Source organism: Schistocerca nitens, chromosome 7 (assembly GCF_023898315.1).
Source record: "Schistocerca nitens isolate TAMUIC-IGC-003100 chromosome 7, iqSchNite1.1, whole genome shotgun sequence".
Classification (NCBI taxonomy): domain Eukaryota; kingdom Metazoa; phylum Arthropoda; class Insecta; order Orthoptera; family Acrididae; genus Schistocerca; species Schistocerca nitens.
This window is the reverse complement of record NC_064620.1, coordinates 487272758-487288258: the sequence shown is the minus strand read 5'-3', so window position 1 is coordinate 487288258 and position 15501 is coordinate 487272758. Positions and strand designations below refer to the sequence as shown.

The 15501-nt window shown below is 37.7% G+C and overlaps 1 protein-coding gene across 1 annotated transcript in view; it reads right to left on the bottom strand.

Annotated features, from left to right (window-relative positions):
* LOC126195111 (ATP-binding cassette sub-family G member 1) overlaps nucleotides 1–15501 on the bottom strand; it is a 495613-nt gene that overhangs the window by 26787 nt on the left and 453325 nt on the right. Inside the window, exon 6 of the mRNA XM_049933581.1 lies at nucleotides 1159–1257. Coding sequence (XP_049789538.1) covers nucleotides 1159–1257 — 99 coding nt within the window. The remainder of the gene's footprint in view (nucleotides 1–1158; nucleotides 1258–15501) is intronic.

The following is a 15501-nucleotide window of genomic DNA, read 5'->3' as shown; positions in this document are numbered from 1 at the left end:
TTCACCTTTGCTTTGGCTATCCATGCACAAATCATGGCCAGACTCTAACTTCCGTATGTCATTATCCATGTGTCACAACCTACACTCATATGTGCATGAGTGTCTGAAGGAAATCTGCATCATGCTTCTTAATAACACAGGCACTGCTATTTTGTATTTATTTACCAATATGAGGCCTTCAACTCTCAATAAATGTATCCTTTCTGGATGCAATATGCTTAACCTGTGAGAGTAGGTTGTAATGCATGGAAAATGATGAATGGAAGTTTGAGTGTTATCATTGTGTTCGTGTTCAGATGGCCAAGGCAGTTACAATGACTGCTCATGTAAAGCAGAAAATCTGTTTTTAAGTTCTGGACTAGCACAAATTTTCATTGTTCTCATTCCAATATACAGCTGAAGGTTGTTCATATTCACAAATGTGGATACATCTCCTGTATTTCTTGATGGCTGTAGCCACTGCAGTGCCTCACACTTCTTAATAAGACAGGCACTGCTATATAATATTTTTTTCTGTCTGGATATCCTTTGCTGGACTACTGTCTCCAGTCATTTTATTATACTTGAAGACATAAAGCGTGTTTTTTTTCCTAGCGTTACACAAAAACAATAAGGAAACATTGCCAAATATACATTACAACTATATGGGCACCCCCTTGTCACTTCAAATGCTTTTTCCACCTTCTATAGTGTTGCTCTCTGATTATAGGCACTTCTGAATTAACCACTACAGTGGTAAGTATGCTTGTCTCTAAATTTACAAGTTCAGAAATGTGTTGTTGGAGCCCAATAGATGACAGACAGACCACATGCACAGGAAGAAATACCATATAGACTTCACACCTAAGGCAATATATTAAACTGCAATGGCTGGAAAAACTCCTTGAATTACAAGTTACTTTCAATCCCAACGAAAGTACTTACTTATCATAATACAAACAAAGAACACAGGAGTAACAGAAAATGTCTGCTCTTTGTGTTATTATGCACAGCTATGATGACTAGCCAATGCCAGTTTTCCACCAAGTGCACCCAGCATAGAAAAAGTGATAATTCATAGATGATCTGTGGTATAGACTGAACTTCCCTTGTATAGGGTGATTAAGAAACCTAACTAGTAACATAAACCGATATAAATAAACACACAGGAAAACTCACCATTTGTTTGGACAGGTGGACTTCGCCAACTGTTTTCTTTAACTGCTGTCACTAGGACATCAATACAGTCTCCATATTCTCCACTGATGACTTCAAGCACTGAAAATAATATTGTTTCTATTATTTTTGCGTCCTCTCCTATGAAACCACTCAACACAATTTGTATTGAGTTTCTGCATACACTAATAAATTGCACTCCACAATTAATATTTATATGTGTTTATAATTATTTCCATACAGAATCATATGTGCACAAGCCTAACCTACAAGATGAGAGATGCAGCACCTCTGATGTAGAAATTTTCACCGCCGATGAGGAGATTATAGGGCTCAGCACAAAAATTTGTGCACAAGTTTCTTCAGTTAAAATTCAAAACCTATCAGCAGTATCATAGCAGAGGCTCTTATTAACTGTGATCTGTCACATGGTTGGGAACCCTATGCTCGGTCTGCCTTCTGGTGATATTGATAAGCTATGCTACAGTACCAGATTTTATAGACAAATTGTAGTTTCCAAGCACTGATATACTACTAATAAATCAAATCTTCCATTTGCTTTACTGGCAAACAAGTTTTTTTATCACTGCTCTTCATTAATAAAGCTGTCCTTCACTGGAATATTGGTTTCAGCATCATAGCACATTACTAATCATGATTCTATTGAGGTTACTGCTTCCTTGCCTTCCTCTGACTTGCACTCTCACTTGTCCAGTCAGTTACAGTCGATCTACAGTTTAAACTGGACTGAGATCCATGGTAAAACTTAGAATCCAGAAGTCACTGAACAAATATTTAGACTGAACAAGGGGCTTATCATGAACCTCTAGAATTTTAGCTTCACAATTGTCATTCATTGTATATTTTTTAAGTTTCTAAAAACAAGTAACAAGGTCAATATTACATTTCTTCAACATGTTCACTGGAATCTGCACTGCTTGATGCTGTTCAACCACAATGAAATGAATGGTAAAATGATTGAATGAAAGATCCCACAGACCCCAAATCTAGTTGCACTGAATGAATGTTTTATATATCTAAAAACATAGATGATGTGACTTACCAAATGAAAGTGCTGGCAGGTCGACAGACACACAAACAAACACGAACATACACACAAAATTCAAGCTTTCGCAACAAACTGTTGCCTCATCAGGAAAGAGGGAAGGAGAGGGAAAGACGAAAGGATGTGGGTTTTAAGGGAGAGGGTAAGGAGTCATTCCAATCCCAGGAGCGGAAAGACTTACCTTAGGGGGAAAAAAGGACGGGTATACACTTGTGCACACACACACACACACACACATATCGATCCACACATATACAGACACAAGCTGTGTGGATCGATATGTGTGTGTGTGCGCGAGTGTATACCCGTCCTTTTTTCCCCCTAAGGTAAGTCTTTCCGCTCCTGGGATTGGAATGACTCCTTACCCTCTCCCTTAAAACCCACATCATTTCATCTTTCCCTCTCCTTCCCTCTTTCCTGATGAGGCAACAGTTTGTTGCGAAAGCTTGAATTTTGTGTGTATGTTTGTGTTTGTTTGTGTGTCTGTCGACCTGCCAGCACTTTCATTTGGTAAGTCACATCATCTATGTTTTTAGATATATTTTTCCTACGTGGAATGTTTCCCTTTATTATAACCATATCATTATCTTGAATGAATGTTTTGTTATTTAGTGAACAATGACGCTAGCTCAACATCATCATTATATTTATACTCCAGTGTTTTTGTGCCCATGATCTGATAGTTCAAGAACTCTCCCTTCCTCTTTTCCATAACATGTAACGATTCTGGAGTGTGATTCTGTAATTAATTTTATTGGTGTGGTGTGAAAATATGACAAGCATTTTTTAAATTTATTTTTTTCTCTGTCACTTCAAAGACCCTTTTCCTAGGCATAGAGGTGTGCTCTGGTATGAGACAATAATGCTCGATATCACTATCCAGACTGAAGTAATTAATATATTTTGAAGCTTGTTTTATATTTATTGTTTCCTGAATTTGAAGATAGAACCACCATCTTTTCATCATGCTTATTTTATGCTACTTTAATATGGAATACATGCAGGATGCCACTTCTGAAGATCATATAGATAATGTACTTTTTGGCTATATAATTATAACTTTATCTTGGTACTCTTCCATTTGATCTGTGTTTGCGTAGCCGGCCAGTGTGGCTGAGCGGTTCTAGGTGCTTCAGTCTGGAACTGCGCGACCGCTACGGTCGCAGGTTCTAATCCTGCCTCGGGCATGGATGTGTGTGATGTCCTTAGGTTAGTTAGGTTGAAGTAGTTCTAAGTTCTAGGGGACTGATGACCTCAGATGTTAAGTCCCATAGTGCTCAGAGCCACTTGAACCATTTTTTTTTTTTTAGAGGAACAACAATATCAGAATTGTGAGTACACCTTGATGCAAAACACCTTTAGTGTTTGTTTACTTATTTATTACCCAAGCTATTTTCGGCAACAAATATCACGATCATCAGTGGGTTCTTTAAATATTATTTATTGTGTCTTATAGCATGTTTTTGAGATTTATTGTCACTGTTTGCTGCATATTTTCTGTCCTTTTTTTCTGTTGCTGTCCCCCCCCCCCCCCCCCAGTGTACATCATGTCATCTACAAGTTTGTTGGTTGGCATGTAGCTGTTTCTATACACAGTACGGGACAGCAAACAGCAAGATGACGTAATGTTCTAGATCATATGCAAAGTGTGAAAGTTTTGTTTTGCTGTGTGTAGAATCAGCTAAATGCCATCCAATGAACTTACAGATGACATGCTGTACACTGTGAAAAAACAGCAACAGAAAAGAAGCACAGAAAATATGCTGCAAACAGTGACAATAATTCTTAAAAGCATGCCATAACACACAATAAATACGATTCAAACAACCCACAGATGATAGTGATATTTGTTGCTGAAACTAGTTCAGGGAATAAATAAGTCCTTGTAAACAAATACAAGGTGTTTTGCATCAAGGCCGACTCACAGTTCCAATGTTGTTGCTGGCTGTACAACATTTTGGCCATGTACTTATAAAGGCTAAGTCTATGTTGTATAATTGAGTGCTAAAATTGTCAATTTCTTGAAAGCATCAAAGTTTAAAAGCCAACCTCTTTCAATGTGGGATAACTTCACCTGGCATTGGGATGTCAACATATTTTAACTGATGGTGTGAGCTGTCCAAACACACAAAACCTCATTTTTTTCCAAATGTGTGAAATATCTCCCTTTGGCACTGAGCTCCACATTTGGCAACTACATAGCCTGTGGTATCAGTCTCATTTCTTTTGGTTACATCTTCATGTGAAATAGTTTCTGGTGGAGGAAAAGTACACACCTGTAGTAAATGGTACCTTCACTGCCAATGTGCTGACTGACTTAGGTGGAACTTGTCAGAATATAAGAGCAAGATAGAAAAACAATTATACACTAACTAGCCCATCAAACAGCAGTGAGGTGTCAATTCTTTTGAACAGAGCAAATAGTAACATTACCCATACAAATACGAGCAATTAATCATGTGCTATATAGACTTTGCAGAACACCTTCAAACAAAAATAACTGACAATAAGTGTGGTGTCACCGCCAGACACCACACTTGCTAGGTGGTAGCCTTTAAATCGGCCGCGGTCTGTTAGTATACGTCGGACCCATGTGTCGCCACTATCAGTGATTGCAGACCGAGCGCCGCCACACGGCAGGTCTAGGGAGACTTCCTAGCACTCGCCCCAGTTGTACAGTCGACTTTGCTAGCGATGGTTCACTGACAAATTACACTCTCATTTGCCGAGACGATAGTTAGCATAGCCTTCAGCAACGTCATTTGCTACGACCTAGCAAGGCGCCATTAGCAGTTACTATTGATGCTGTAAAACATGTACCGTCAAGAGCGATGTTCACCAATTATGGATTCAAGTTAGGTATTCCGGCAGCTACGTACGTTCTTTGCTACTATAACTTCCTTGTCCTGTTCCAGACCTCACGCCAGCCTGCATGAGCTTAAACGCGTGCCTTTCGGCTTCCTCCTAGTGGATTGGCTGTCTTGCCAGTCCACAACAAGAAGTATTAAACAAAGTCTTCACTATGGCACACAATGATGGCTGCAATAGCAACATATTATACAAGCTACAAAACATCATTTAAAGGAATATACAAATAGAAATCAGCCAAAATAAGAACAATTTGGATACAATAATACATACTACACAAAGCACTCTCAAATTAGAAAGTTCATTGAACAACACAAAGAGAAAATGGCACAACTTCACACACAAAAATGCAACATCTTTAAAAAAGATCACATAATCAAATTAGCCTTCAAACAAACAGGATGTTTCAAAACAAACTAAACACAAGGGCTAAAAATAATGATAGTACAAAAGTTCGATAGTTCAGAGATCTATGAATTAAAATGAAATAGCTGCAACTCCAAACACACTGGTATGACTACAAGAAACATCAGAATTAAACAATGGAAAATTCAGGATGAAATAACAATAATGTTATGAAAAGGATAGATTATGTTAGTAGAATGCCTTTTGGCTGAAAGCTGTACAGCAGTCTTTTCATTGTGCCTGTTTGTGACTGAATATCAGAATTAGGGACAAATAATACATACAAACATTGGAGAGTTAGTGCACCCAGTGCTAATATGAAGGCAATTTAAGGCAAAAATATCACCACCACTACACTAGGATAAAAATGGATATAATAATCTTATGCCATAACAACAGAAGACTTTAACTTATAAATCAAATAAGGTGCCCATTGAGAATTTAAAATTGTATGTTTCACTCAATTTTAATGAGTACTCGATGATATCTGTCTGTTGAGATACTATTGCTGCACATGATTTTGAGCAATGTCCAAAAGTGTGTAAAATGCTTCTCTAATCTGTTTTATTTCTTACTTGTGGACAAATCATTTCACAAGACATATAGCCTTGTTTTCAGTATTTTTGTTTTCAAGTTCTGTTCTTAATTACTCTCATTACTTCATAGCAATAATTTTTTCTTTTGCAAAAGGGACTTCACACTGGCCAATTTGATGCTCCATTTGTCCTTTTCCATTGTTCATTTGGGTATGTATAATTCAAGAGTGTCTTGGTTTCTCTCTGCTGAAACCTTTGTTGACATTTAGGTAACACACCAATGTAACATTTTATGTTCTATATATGGCCAGGGGGGAGAGAAAACTTTTGGCACTTCATTTACAGAGCAGGTAGCTGTTCTTTAAGAAACAGGTGTATCAGAAAGAATCATCCGATTTCGAAAATTTATATTTCTACAACTAATAAACGTATACAATGAATTTATTAAAAAAGATGCTGTGACTTACCAAACAGGAAAGCGCTGGTAGATAGACAATAAAAAACACACAAACACACACACAAATATCAAGCTTTTGCAACCCATGGTTGCTTCATCAGGAAAGAGGGTAGGAGAGGGAAAGACGAAAGGATGTGCGCGCGCGCACACACACACACACACACACACACACACACACACACACACACACATGTGTTTTTTTATGGATGGGAAACTCAAAAAGTTTTTTTTTTTTTTTTCATACCTTTCAATAGGTGTTCAATATGACCCCCGTGAGTTGCATGACATAAGTCAATGTGGTATTCAAATTGTTCCCACACTGCGGCGAACATGCCTTGAGTTACATCTTTTACAGCTCAGTTCATTCATTGTTACTGGTAATGGAGGCACATAGAAAGTGTCTTTTATAAACCCCCTAAAAGAAATAATCACATACAGTCAGGTCCACTGACCTCCCTCCCCAGATTGGATTCTCACAGCCAAGTAACATTATAGAGCATGATAAGTAGAAAATTGTTTATTGTAGGCTGTCATATACAAAGTTATACTGGTTTACGTTAACAACAGGAAATTTTCTAAAAATGAGACTATTTCAATGCACCATAACATAAAAATAACCTTGTTTACTTTGCTTATCGTAGTTCTGTTATGTCAACATCGGAAAATGTCAGGAAGAGAGATTTTCGTCTCTTGGTGTACTGATAGCCTACACATCAATTCTTTGTACATCATCACTGTATGGAACATCTTGGATGTTAGAAACTTGAGGAAAATGGAACAATGTCATTTTTTCCCTTCCTTTTTTCTGAGAAAATACTATGATTGTCTTACGTTCCCATTCATCAACATTCCAATTGGTTAGACACTAAGCAGAGGACTGATGCTTAGAAATACTGGTGTGGGTAGCAAGAGAAATGCTTGTACCAAGTTGAACAGTTGGCTTTCTGTCTCTGCTTCTTGGTGAACCATGTGCTCTAGCTATGACAAACTTTTAAGATAAAACATCTGTTCACATCTTCTCCGAACCTGAGTGTTAAACTTTACCTTGTCACTTTTTGCTTTACAGCCAGAGGTGACAATCCTTGGTATGTTTTCAACTTTCTGTAATGGTTTTCTTGGAAACTGAACCTTTGGAAGGCAGGCCTATTACAGTTCTTTTTCCAGTGAATAAAAGCAGCCCTCCATGCTGCTTTAGTGGGTCTCAATACTGCAAAATCCAGGAGTTGGTTATTAAGTGTGTAATTTGGGGGTAGCATTATAATAGTAGTATTGTGATCATGACACAGCCATATCACTTTCTGGGAGAGATGGCTTAAAGCTTCTGCCCCATAAAATCTTTCCTTCCATCAACTGTTCTTAAGCACAGCAGAGCTATTTCCACAAACCATTCTTCAAATAATAGCATGTTGGACCAACCGGATTTGCTTACTGCAGGGTGTGAGAGCTCAACATCACCTTCAGCCTGAAGTGGGTGGAAACTTGTACCCTCAATCTAAAAGGCAACAGTTTTCCAGTCCCAGATACAGTAAATATTACATTGGTTGACTGTGTGGGAACATTGAGAGCTTCGAGAGGTCAAACCTCTGACATCCCAGGGGAACGAACTTTGGATGAGAAAAAGAGAGACAGGTTGTGCATTCTTGGACATGGTAATTGTGCAGAAGTTCTGTATGCACTATGGAATAAAATGATTCATGTATAACCAAGTCCCACATCATTAAACAGTGTTTCTAGTATGCCTTAGTAGCCAACTTTCATGTTTCCTCTAAATATTTTTATTTACCCTATTTCTGTTTCCCATATTTCTCAAGTATTGTTCTTAAGCTTCTGTCACTCTTCCTGTAGTCTACAATGGTTATTTTCATTGCATTTTCGTTATATTTGAAGAGCACAGTGTTTCCAGCAACCTTTTCCTACTTGTATCACTTCACCCCAGAAAACATCAATTATGTAAACAAATCAGTCTCATGCATAAATTAATGGCATAAATATCATGAAAATTTATGTATATATAACTTCAAAACCAGGTCTGATGGTTAGTCTGGGAACAATATTAATGTTCTTCAAAGCTATGGAGGAGAGTTTTGAAGCTATCACATAGTTTTCCTTTTCCTACCTGAAAGACAAAAATATTCTGCCAATTACTTGACTACAAAATTAACATAAAGCCCTTTAAGAAAACTTGATAGACAAAACTAAGTGCAGTGACTAACTGCAGAGTGGGGCCCTAGATGTCAGCAGAGATAATCGATGCCCCACTTCACCCCCACAGGTCCTGCTTCAACCCACTCTGTGGTATTTGTTTCATAGAAGTAAGTGCTGAAAATTTTGAAGTGTTAATGGCAAGGACTTTGTTTTCTTTCTGATTATGGAATGAACTTCATAGCTTATTTTTACATAATTTCAACACTGGTAACAGTTTTCCCTCTGATAGCGTAGGCCTATCAAGGAATAAACGGGACACTTCCCTTGTAAAGAAATAATTTTAAGGCTGTAGAAGCCTTAAAATGTTCTATTCCACTTATATAAATGAATAAAAATGAAAATATGTGTTTTGGGTACAAAAAGCATTTAAAAGAAATTTTTGCCATAATATATACTATTTATTTTTTACCATTTTGTAAAACTTTGCAAATGGTGCTATTTAGGCTACTGGTTTCCTAAATTGCACAACAGGGTGCCAAAATCACACCTGTTCCTACTATTATGCGGTTTTTGGTTGTAAATTTGTTTGTAAATTTAAGGGTACACTCCATATAATTAATTATTTATTTCACTGAATATATCACACAAATAGCCCTTAAAATATTCGTAATTATGCTTTTCTGTTATTGAAAAAAAAGAAAATAAATTTATCATTGTTCAGGTACAGTTTAACTTACACTGAAAGGCCATTTCATGTTTTAAAACATCAACACATATTTCAGGAGCCTATTTTATGCAGATTGAGCATTGCACCATATCCTCTACCACACTTTCTTCACAAATGAAGAAGAACCAGTCATCTACATCGATTTCAACCTGAACATTTTCGGAGGTGATGACGATGAACAAGTGCTTTTTTTTTTTTTTTTTTTTTTTTTTTTTTTTTTTTTTTTTTTTTTGCTTCCTTCTGCTTCTTCCTTTTGAGGGTCCAAGTCCATAAGTTGATTTCAACACTTTCTTTGCAACATGAAGTGACTTTTTGTCCCTATTATCGTGCAATGTATTCTTATATGGGCTTGAAGTCAACAGTTCAGCTTTCTGAGCACCTTTCTTTAGCCTTTTTCCTTGTTTGGTAACCAGTTATGGTAAAGGACTTATTTTATGGACGGTCACAACAAGACTTCTGGAAGGACTAATTTGAAGTGGTTGCGATACCTTTGTATTTCCCGCATTGGAGAGGCCTTCTTCAGCTTCTTGGTGCCCATTCTCAGCACTGTCATTGGGAAGAGTTAGGCACATTGGCGTCTCTTCAGGTTGATTTGTGTTGCTTTTCTGTGAATGGGTAATGGCTGGAACAAGGTCAACATTGGAAAAGATACTTCTGTCTATGGGCCAGATTCCAGTGGCTCTGAAACCATTCATTACATTGCTGAAGATCGCTTCTCAGCTGTACACTTCGGAAACAGAGAACAAACATCGAACTGAGTCACAGGTGGCTCATTAGCTCTCAGCCATTTGCACAGTGCTTCATCATAATAGGTTTGCAACGGCTTGAGTATTGCCACATCTAGGGGCTGCAAACGGTGTGTAGTGTGCCACGGAAGTTGTAAGAGTAAAACACCATGCGAGTTTGCAAGTTTAATAGCTTCAAGATTCTTGGAGTGTGTTGAGTTTCCATCCAACACAATGAGAACTTTTCTCTCTGCCGATGGTTTGACATAAGCAATAACATGTTTCAGCCATTTAATGAGGACCTCACCAGTGTGTGAAATTTCCACAAGAGCTCCTGGTAGAGCACCAGTTTTTAGGGAAGGATGCACCCTAAGCCTCTTAAATATTATCATGGGGGGCACATAATTACCAATAGCACTCGTACAGCTGACAATTGTAGTGTTAGTTCCTCCTTCGACACTAGAAACACTACCCACTTGAAGTTTTCCCTTCTGTGACAATATCTTGGGAGATTTCTTTTGTACAGTTGAGAAACCCGATTCGTCAACACTGAAAATGGTCAGTGCATTTAGTTTATGCTCGTCTCCATTTTTTTCTGGAATGTCAAAAATCTTGTTAACATTTTCTTTATTAAAACCTCTAACCCTAGCAATAGATACATTTTCAGGCTCTCATAAAGTTCGTGTCAGATGACGTTTCACTAAATTGTTGAACCATTTCTTACCAGCCATTTTTTCTCTTTACTGAATGGATTGTCAAGATGGGGATTAGGCTCAAGTATTTGAAAAGCTAACTTCCTTACGTCAGTTATCGTTAAGACGGAACAGGTTCTCTTCGAACTCTAAAATGACATTAATAAGTTCTTTTTCTGCTGAAAGTGGTAATGCTGTTTGTCCTCTATTCACTGCCCCATTGTTGGCACGGTTGAGTCCCCCTATAACTTCACCTCGAATATGTCTTAGAAACGTTTTCTTTGGTTTTCCATATTTTCTGCAACATTCATTCATTTTTATTTACCCTTCTTTAAAATCCCCCAACAAATATGTCATACTTTCTGGAGACCACTTCCCATATGTCCTCCCAGCCATCATAATGGAAATCTGCAATGGAGAAGGGGAAAAAATAATATTTGTTATGAAACTTCAACTTTCACGATCACCGCGAAATTATTTATCTTAGCTTGGGAATATTACACTCGATAAATGGATTAAAAGATTTAGCCTAAATGACTTTCAATACTAAGGTTCTTAAATCGCACCACTAAAGATTCCTAAATCGCACTGGTGCTATTTAGGCAATTACGCAGTGTTGCGATTTCGGCAACCACGCCGTTTTCTGAGTTTGTCATTCTGTAAGCTAAACAATTGACTGAATGAAACTTATAAAGATGTCAAAGGGTACTTAAATATATCTTAATTATATGTAATAGATATGAATGAAATTATGTTCTATCCTTACGAAAAGTACACAAATCTTACATGCAAATAGTCACTTTTCTCGTAAACCAAATACAAAACATATTACCACAGCCACAGCCAAACTATAGTAGCATCATGGGACTGGTTTTCAGAAATTACTGCAACCAGTCGCCTTTTATGTAGATGTATTTTATTTAACCATGACCGGTTTCGAGCTGCCTAGCAACTCATCATCAGATGGTATATACATTTAGTGCTTTTTTGTACCCATTGTGTGGGTACAAAAAAGCACTAAATGTATATACCATCTGATGATGAGTTGCTAGGCAGCTCGAAACCGGTCATGGTTAAATAAAATACATCTACATAAAAGGCGACTGGTTGCAGTAATTTCTGAAAACCTTTTCACACCACAGTCGCAGTGCTCCACATCCACAATGGATAAAAGTCTCATGGGACTGTTCCCCAGTTCAAACTACTCCCGCTAGGTGGTGTGTAAGTAGGACCGGTAAATCTAAAAAAGTGGTGGTGCGATTTGAGAGCTGGTGCTATATAGGCTACATTCCCCTAACTTAATATTTTAAAAATTATTAGATGTAAGGTCCGCCAGTTTTGCAAAACAGTCTTTTTTTTTTTTTAATTCCCAAACACGTTTCAGCACCTCTTTGCTATCATCAATGGGTTACTGTTTTATTTAACCTGGAATGAGAACATTTTTACTTACAAAATTACAGAAATATTTAGTTCAAACAGCTATTTGTTTCTGTTAGTTACATTCTGTTTGCATGGTTTTGCAGGACCATTTCCGTATCGTTTCGTACCGGTAGCTTGTCATCAGGAACCAAACGATGTTGATGACAAATTTTGTTGGGAGTTAACCTATCATTTTATACTTTAAACGTAATTTGGTTTGTCGCGATGTTTCGCGCATATATTCTTTTTTACTTACGTTTTTGTATGGAAAGCCCTCTTTTCTCAGCATCCTGATGAGGTGTTGTGAAGCGCACGTCAATATAAGACATATTTTCTGAAATTTGGTCATAAAAAGCACTTTACACTTCACCAAGACACACTGTAATCGTGGCAGTAGTGTGTCCCAGCCCAGTCAGTGTTCATTTGTTCACCAGTGAGTTTGGTGCCAAATTTGAATTTTGTTTACATTTTATCTCTCTCTCTCTCTCTCTCTCTCTCTGTGTGTGTGTGTGTGGTAACTGCTTGTGTTGTCTTTTCTGTAAATTTCCTTTAACGTTCTGAATAGTGTGCCCTTGCAGAGCACAGTGTATTGATTTATGACCTGTTTTTTTTCTGTTATTGCCTTTTGTACATGGGATTTTTCCTCAATGGTCAATTTGCTGTATGGGCTGTGGCTGCGTTCTGGTATTCTAAAGTCTGTTTCTGTTGTAGTTGGGTGGTGATTGCGGGCTATTAGGTGGTCAGCAAATGTACTATGGGAGCTGTTGCTTTTTTAAAAGCTCTGAGATGTTCTGAATAGCTGGTTTTGAAGTTTCTGCATTTCTGTCCTATGTATACTGACTGCAAGTGTTGCATGTGAGTTCATATATTTGTGATCCGTTAAATTTATCTGTGGGTGTTTCTTGTGTTCTGATCTTTTTCAGTGTTGTGTCTTTAATATGTTCCATATTCTGTGAACAATTTTGCTTTTGCAGTTGAGTATGTGCCATTTAGTTTTGTATGTATACTCCAAGCAATCAACATCATCACACAAAGATTAAAACAGCAAGGAAACACACCAGACATACACATTAATTAACAACCAACCATACTCAAAACCATAAAATCACAAAATTATTTTGTGTTTAACAAAGAATTTTATTCTCATCATGAAGGACTGCCAATGGGATCACCAATTAGTGGCATCCTAGTTAACATAGTTATGAACAACCTGGAGAACATGATATTCAGACACATAATAAAACAAAAATACTACGAAGTTATATGCTGGTACCGTTAAGTTGATGACGTAATATGCCTGACTGATGGAACACATACACATATAGAACAGCTACACAAGAAAAAAAACAACTTACCCCAAAAATTAACTTCACATTAGAAACGAAAACAAACAACACATTACATTTTCTAGATCTCACCTTACAAAAAGCAAATAACACACATGACTCCACAATATTCAGGAAATGGAGAACCACAAGCACCATCATTCACAACCTGTCAAACCACTCAATGACACGTAAGCAAGCAAAATTCAGATTCATGTTCCATAGATTAAACAGAGCACCTATAAGCAAACAGAACTACATACAAGAACTAAACACAATAAAAGAAATAGCAGTAGAAAATGGCTATGATACCCACATGGTAGATAAATCAAACCAAAAAAATATGTGAACAATACAGAAATGAACATCCCACACACGCAAGTCCTCACCCAACACAGAACAACACAAAATACAAACAAAGACCACATGCAAGACATAGCAGGGCAACAACATACATACATACAAAACGAAGTGGCACATACTCAGATGCAATAACGAAATTGTACACAGAATAGGCAAATTATTACACAAACAGGGACACCAAATAGGATACAGGATAGTACTAAAACCCAGTCACAGCCTATACAGCAAACCGACCATTGAGACAAACTCGCTGGTGAACAGATGAACAATGACTGGGGTGGGACACACAACAACCACGATTACAGTGTGTTTTGGTGAAGTGTAAAGTGCTTTTTACGACCAAATTTCAGAACATGTGTGTTATACTTACGTGTGCTTCCCAACACCTCATCATGATGCTGAACAAAAAGGGCTTGAAACACAAAAACGTAAGTAAAAACGAATATATGCGCGAAATATCGTGACAAACTAAATTACGTTTAAAGTATAAAATGATAGGTTAACTCCCAACAAAATTTCTCATGAACATCGTTTGGTTGCAGATGACGAGCTACCTGTACGAAACAATACGGAAATGGTCCTGCAAAACCATGTAAATCGAATGTAAAGGTATTAAACAGAAACAAATAGTTGTTTGAACTAAATATTTCCGTAATTTTGTAATTATTTAGTAAAAATATTCAAATTACAGTTTAAATAACCAACAGAAACCAACTGATGATGGCACAGAGGTGCTGAAACATGTTTGGGAACTTCGGAAATCGGAGTTTTGCATAACTGACGTACCTTACGTCCAACAATTTTAACTGCAAACTGCAGATACAAGAGCTGCAAATCCAAAAGACGAATATTCATTTTTTTTACCCTTTCACCTGGCTAAATGTTAAAGCAACAGTCATTGCATTAATAATGTGAATTTTGCAGAAACTAAATTTTCAGGTACTGCATCTGTAATACACAGTCAGAAAAAATATGTAGCTCCGTCCATGACTGTCTTCAAAAGAAACACAAGGTAATATGTGAATACTGAGTGGCTGTAGTGTTAGTGATTCATTTGTCATGCTCAGGTGACCAATTGGTGCACAGGAGGCCTCTCTATGCACTCTCTGCTTTGATTCTGCAGACAGTAACTACGTTGAGATTGGAGGTGAATAGTGTTGCAATATTCATTCTATGGTACAATCATGCCCCAGTGACAAGTACGAACTCCTACTGAACAGCTTCAGCTATCTGAACAGGATCCAATTGTGGGCCCACAGGAAGCTGGATGGACGTATGGACGGGCAGCTGCACACATTGGGCATGTGTTGCTGCTTACAACAGTAGTGTGTAGACCAGCTTCTGGACATCTGCATAGTACAGACAGATGTCAAGATCAGTGCACTGTGTGAGCAGCTGGCTGATCGAACATCATTCAGGTATGAAGTCCGGGTACATGCTGCCCTTTTGTTTCATCAGGGACCTTTAGGAACTGCCTGCTTGCAGCAGGATTAAGATAATGTGTGTCTCTGCTCAGGCCACTACAGACACCTGACACCACAAAGCATGGCTACTCCGGTGTTGTGAAAGGGTTGACTGAAGAGTAAAATGGCGCTCTTTTGTCTTCAGTGACGAGAGC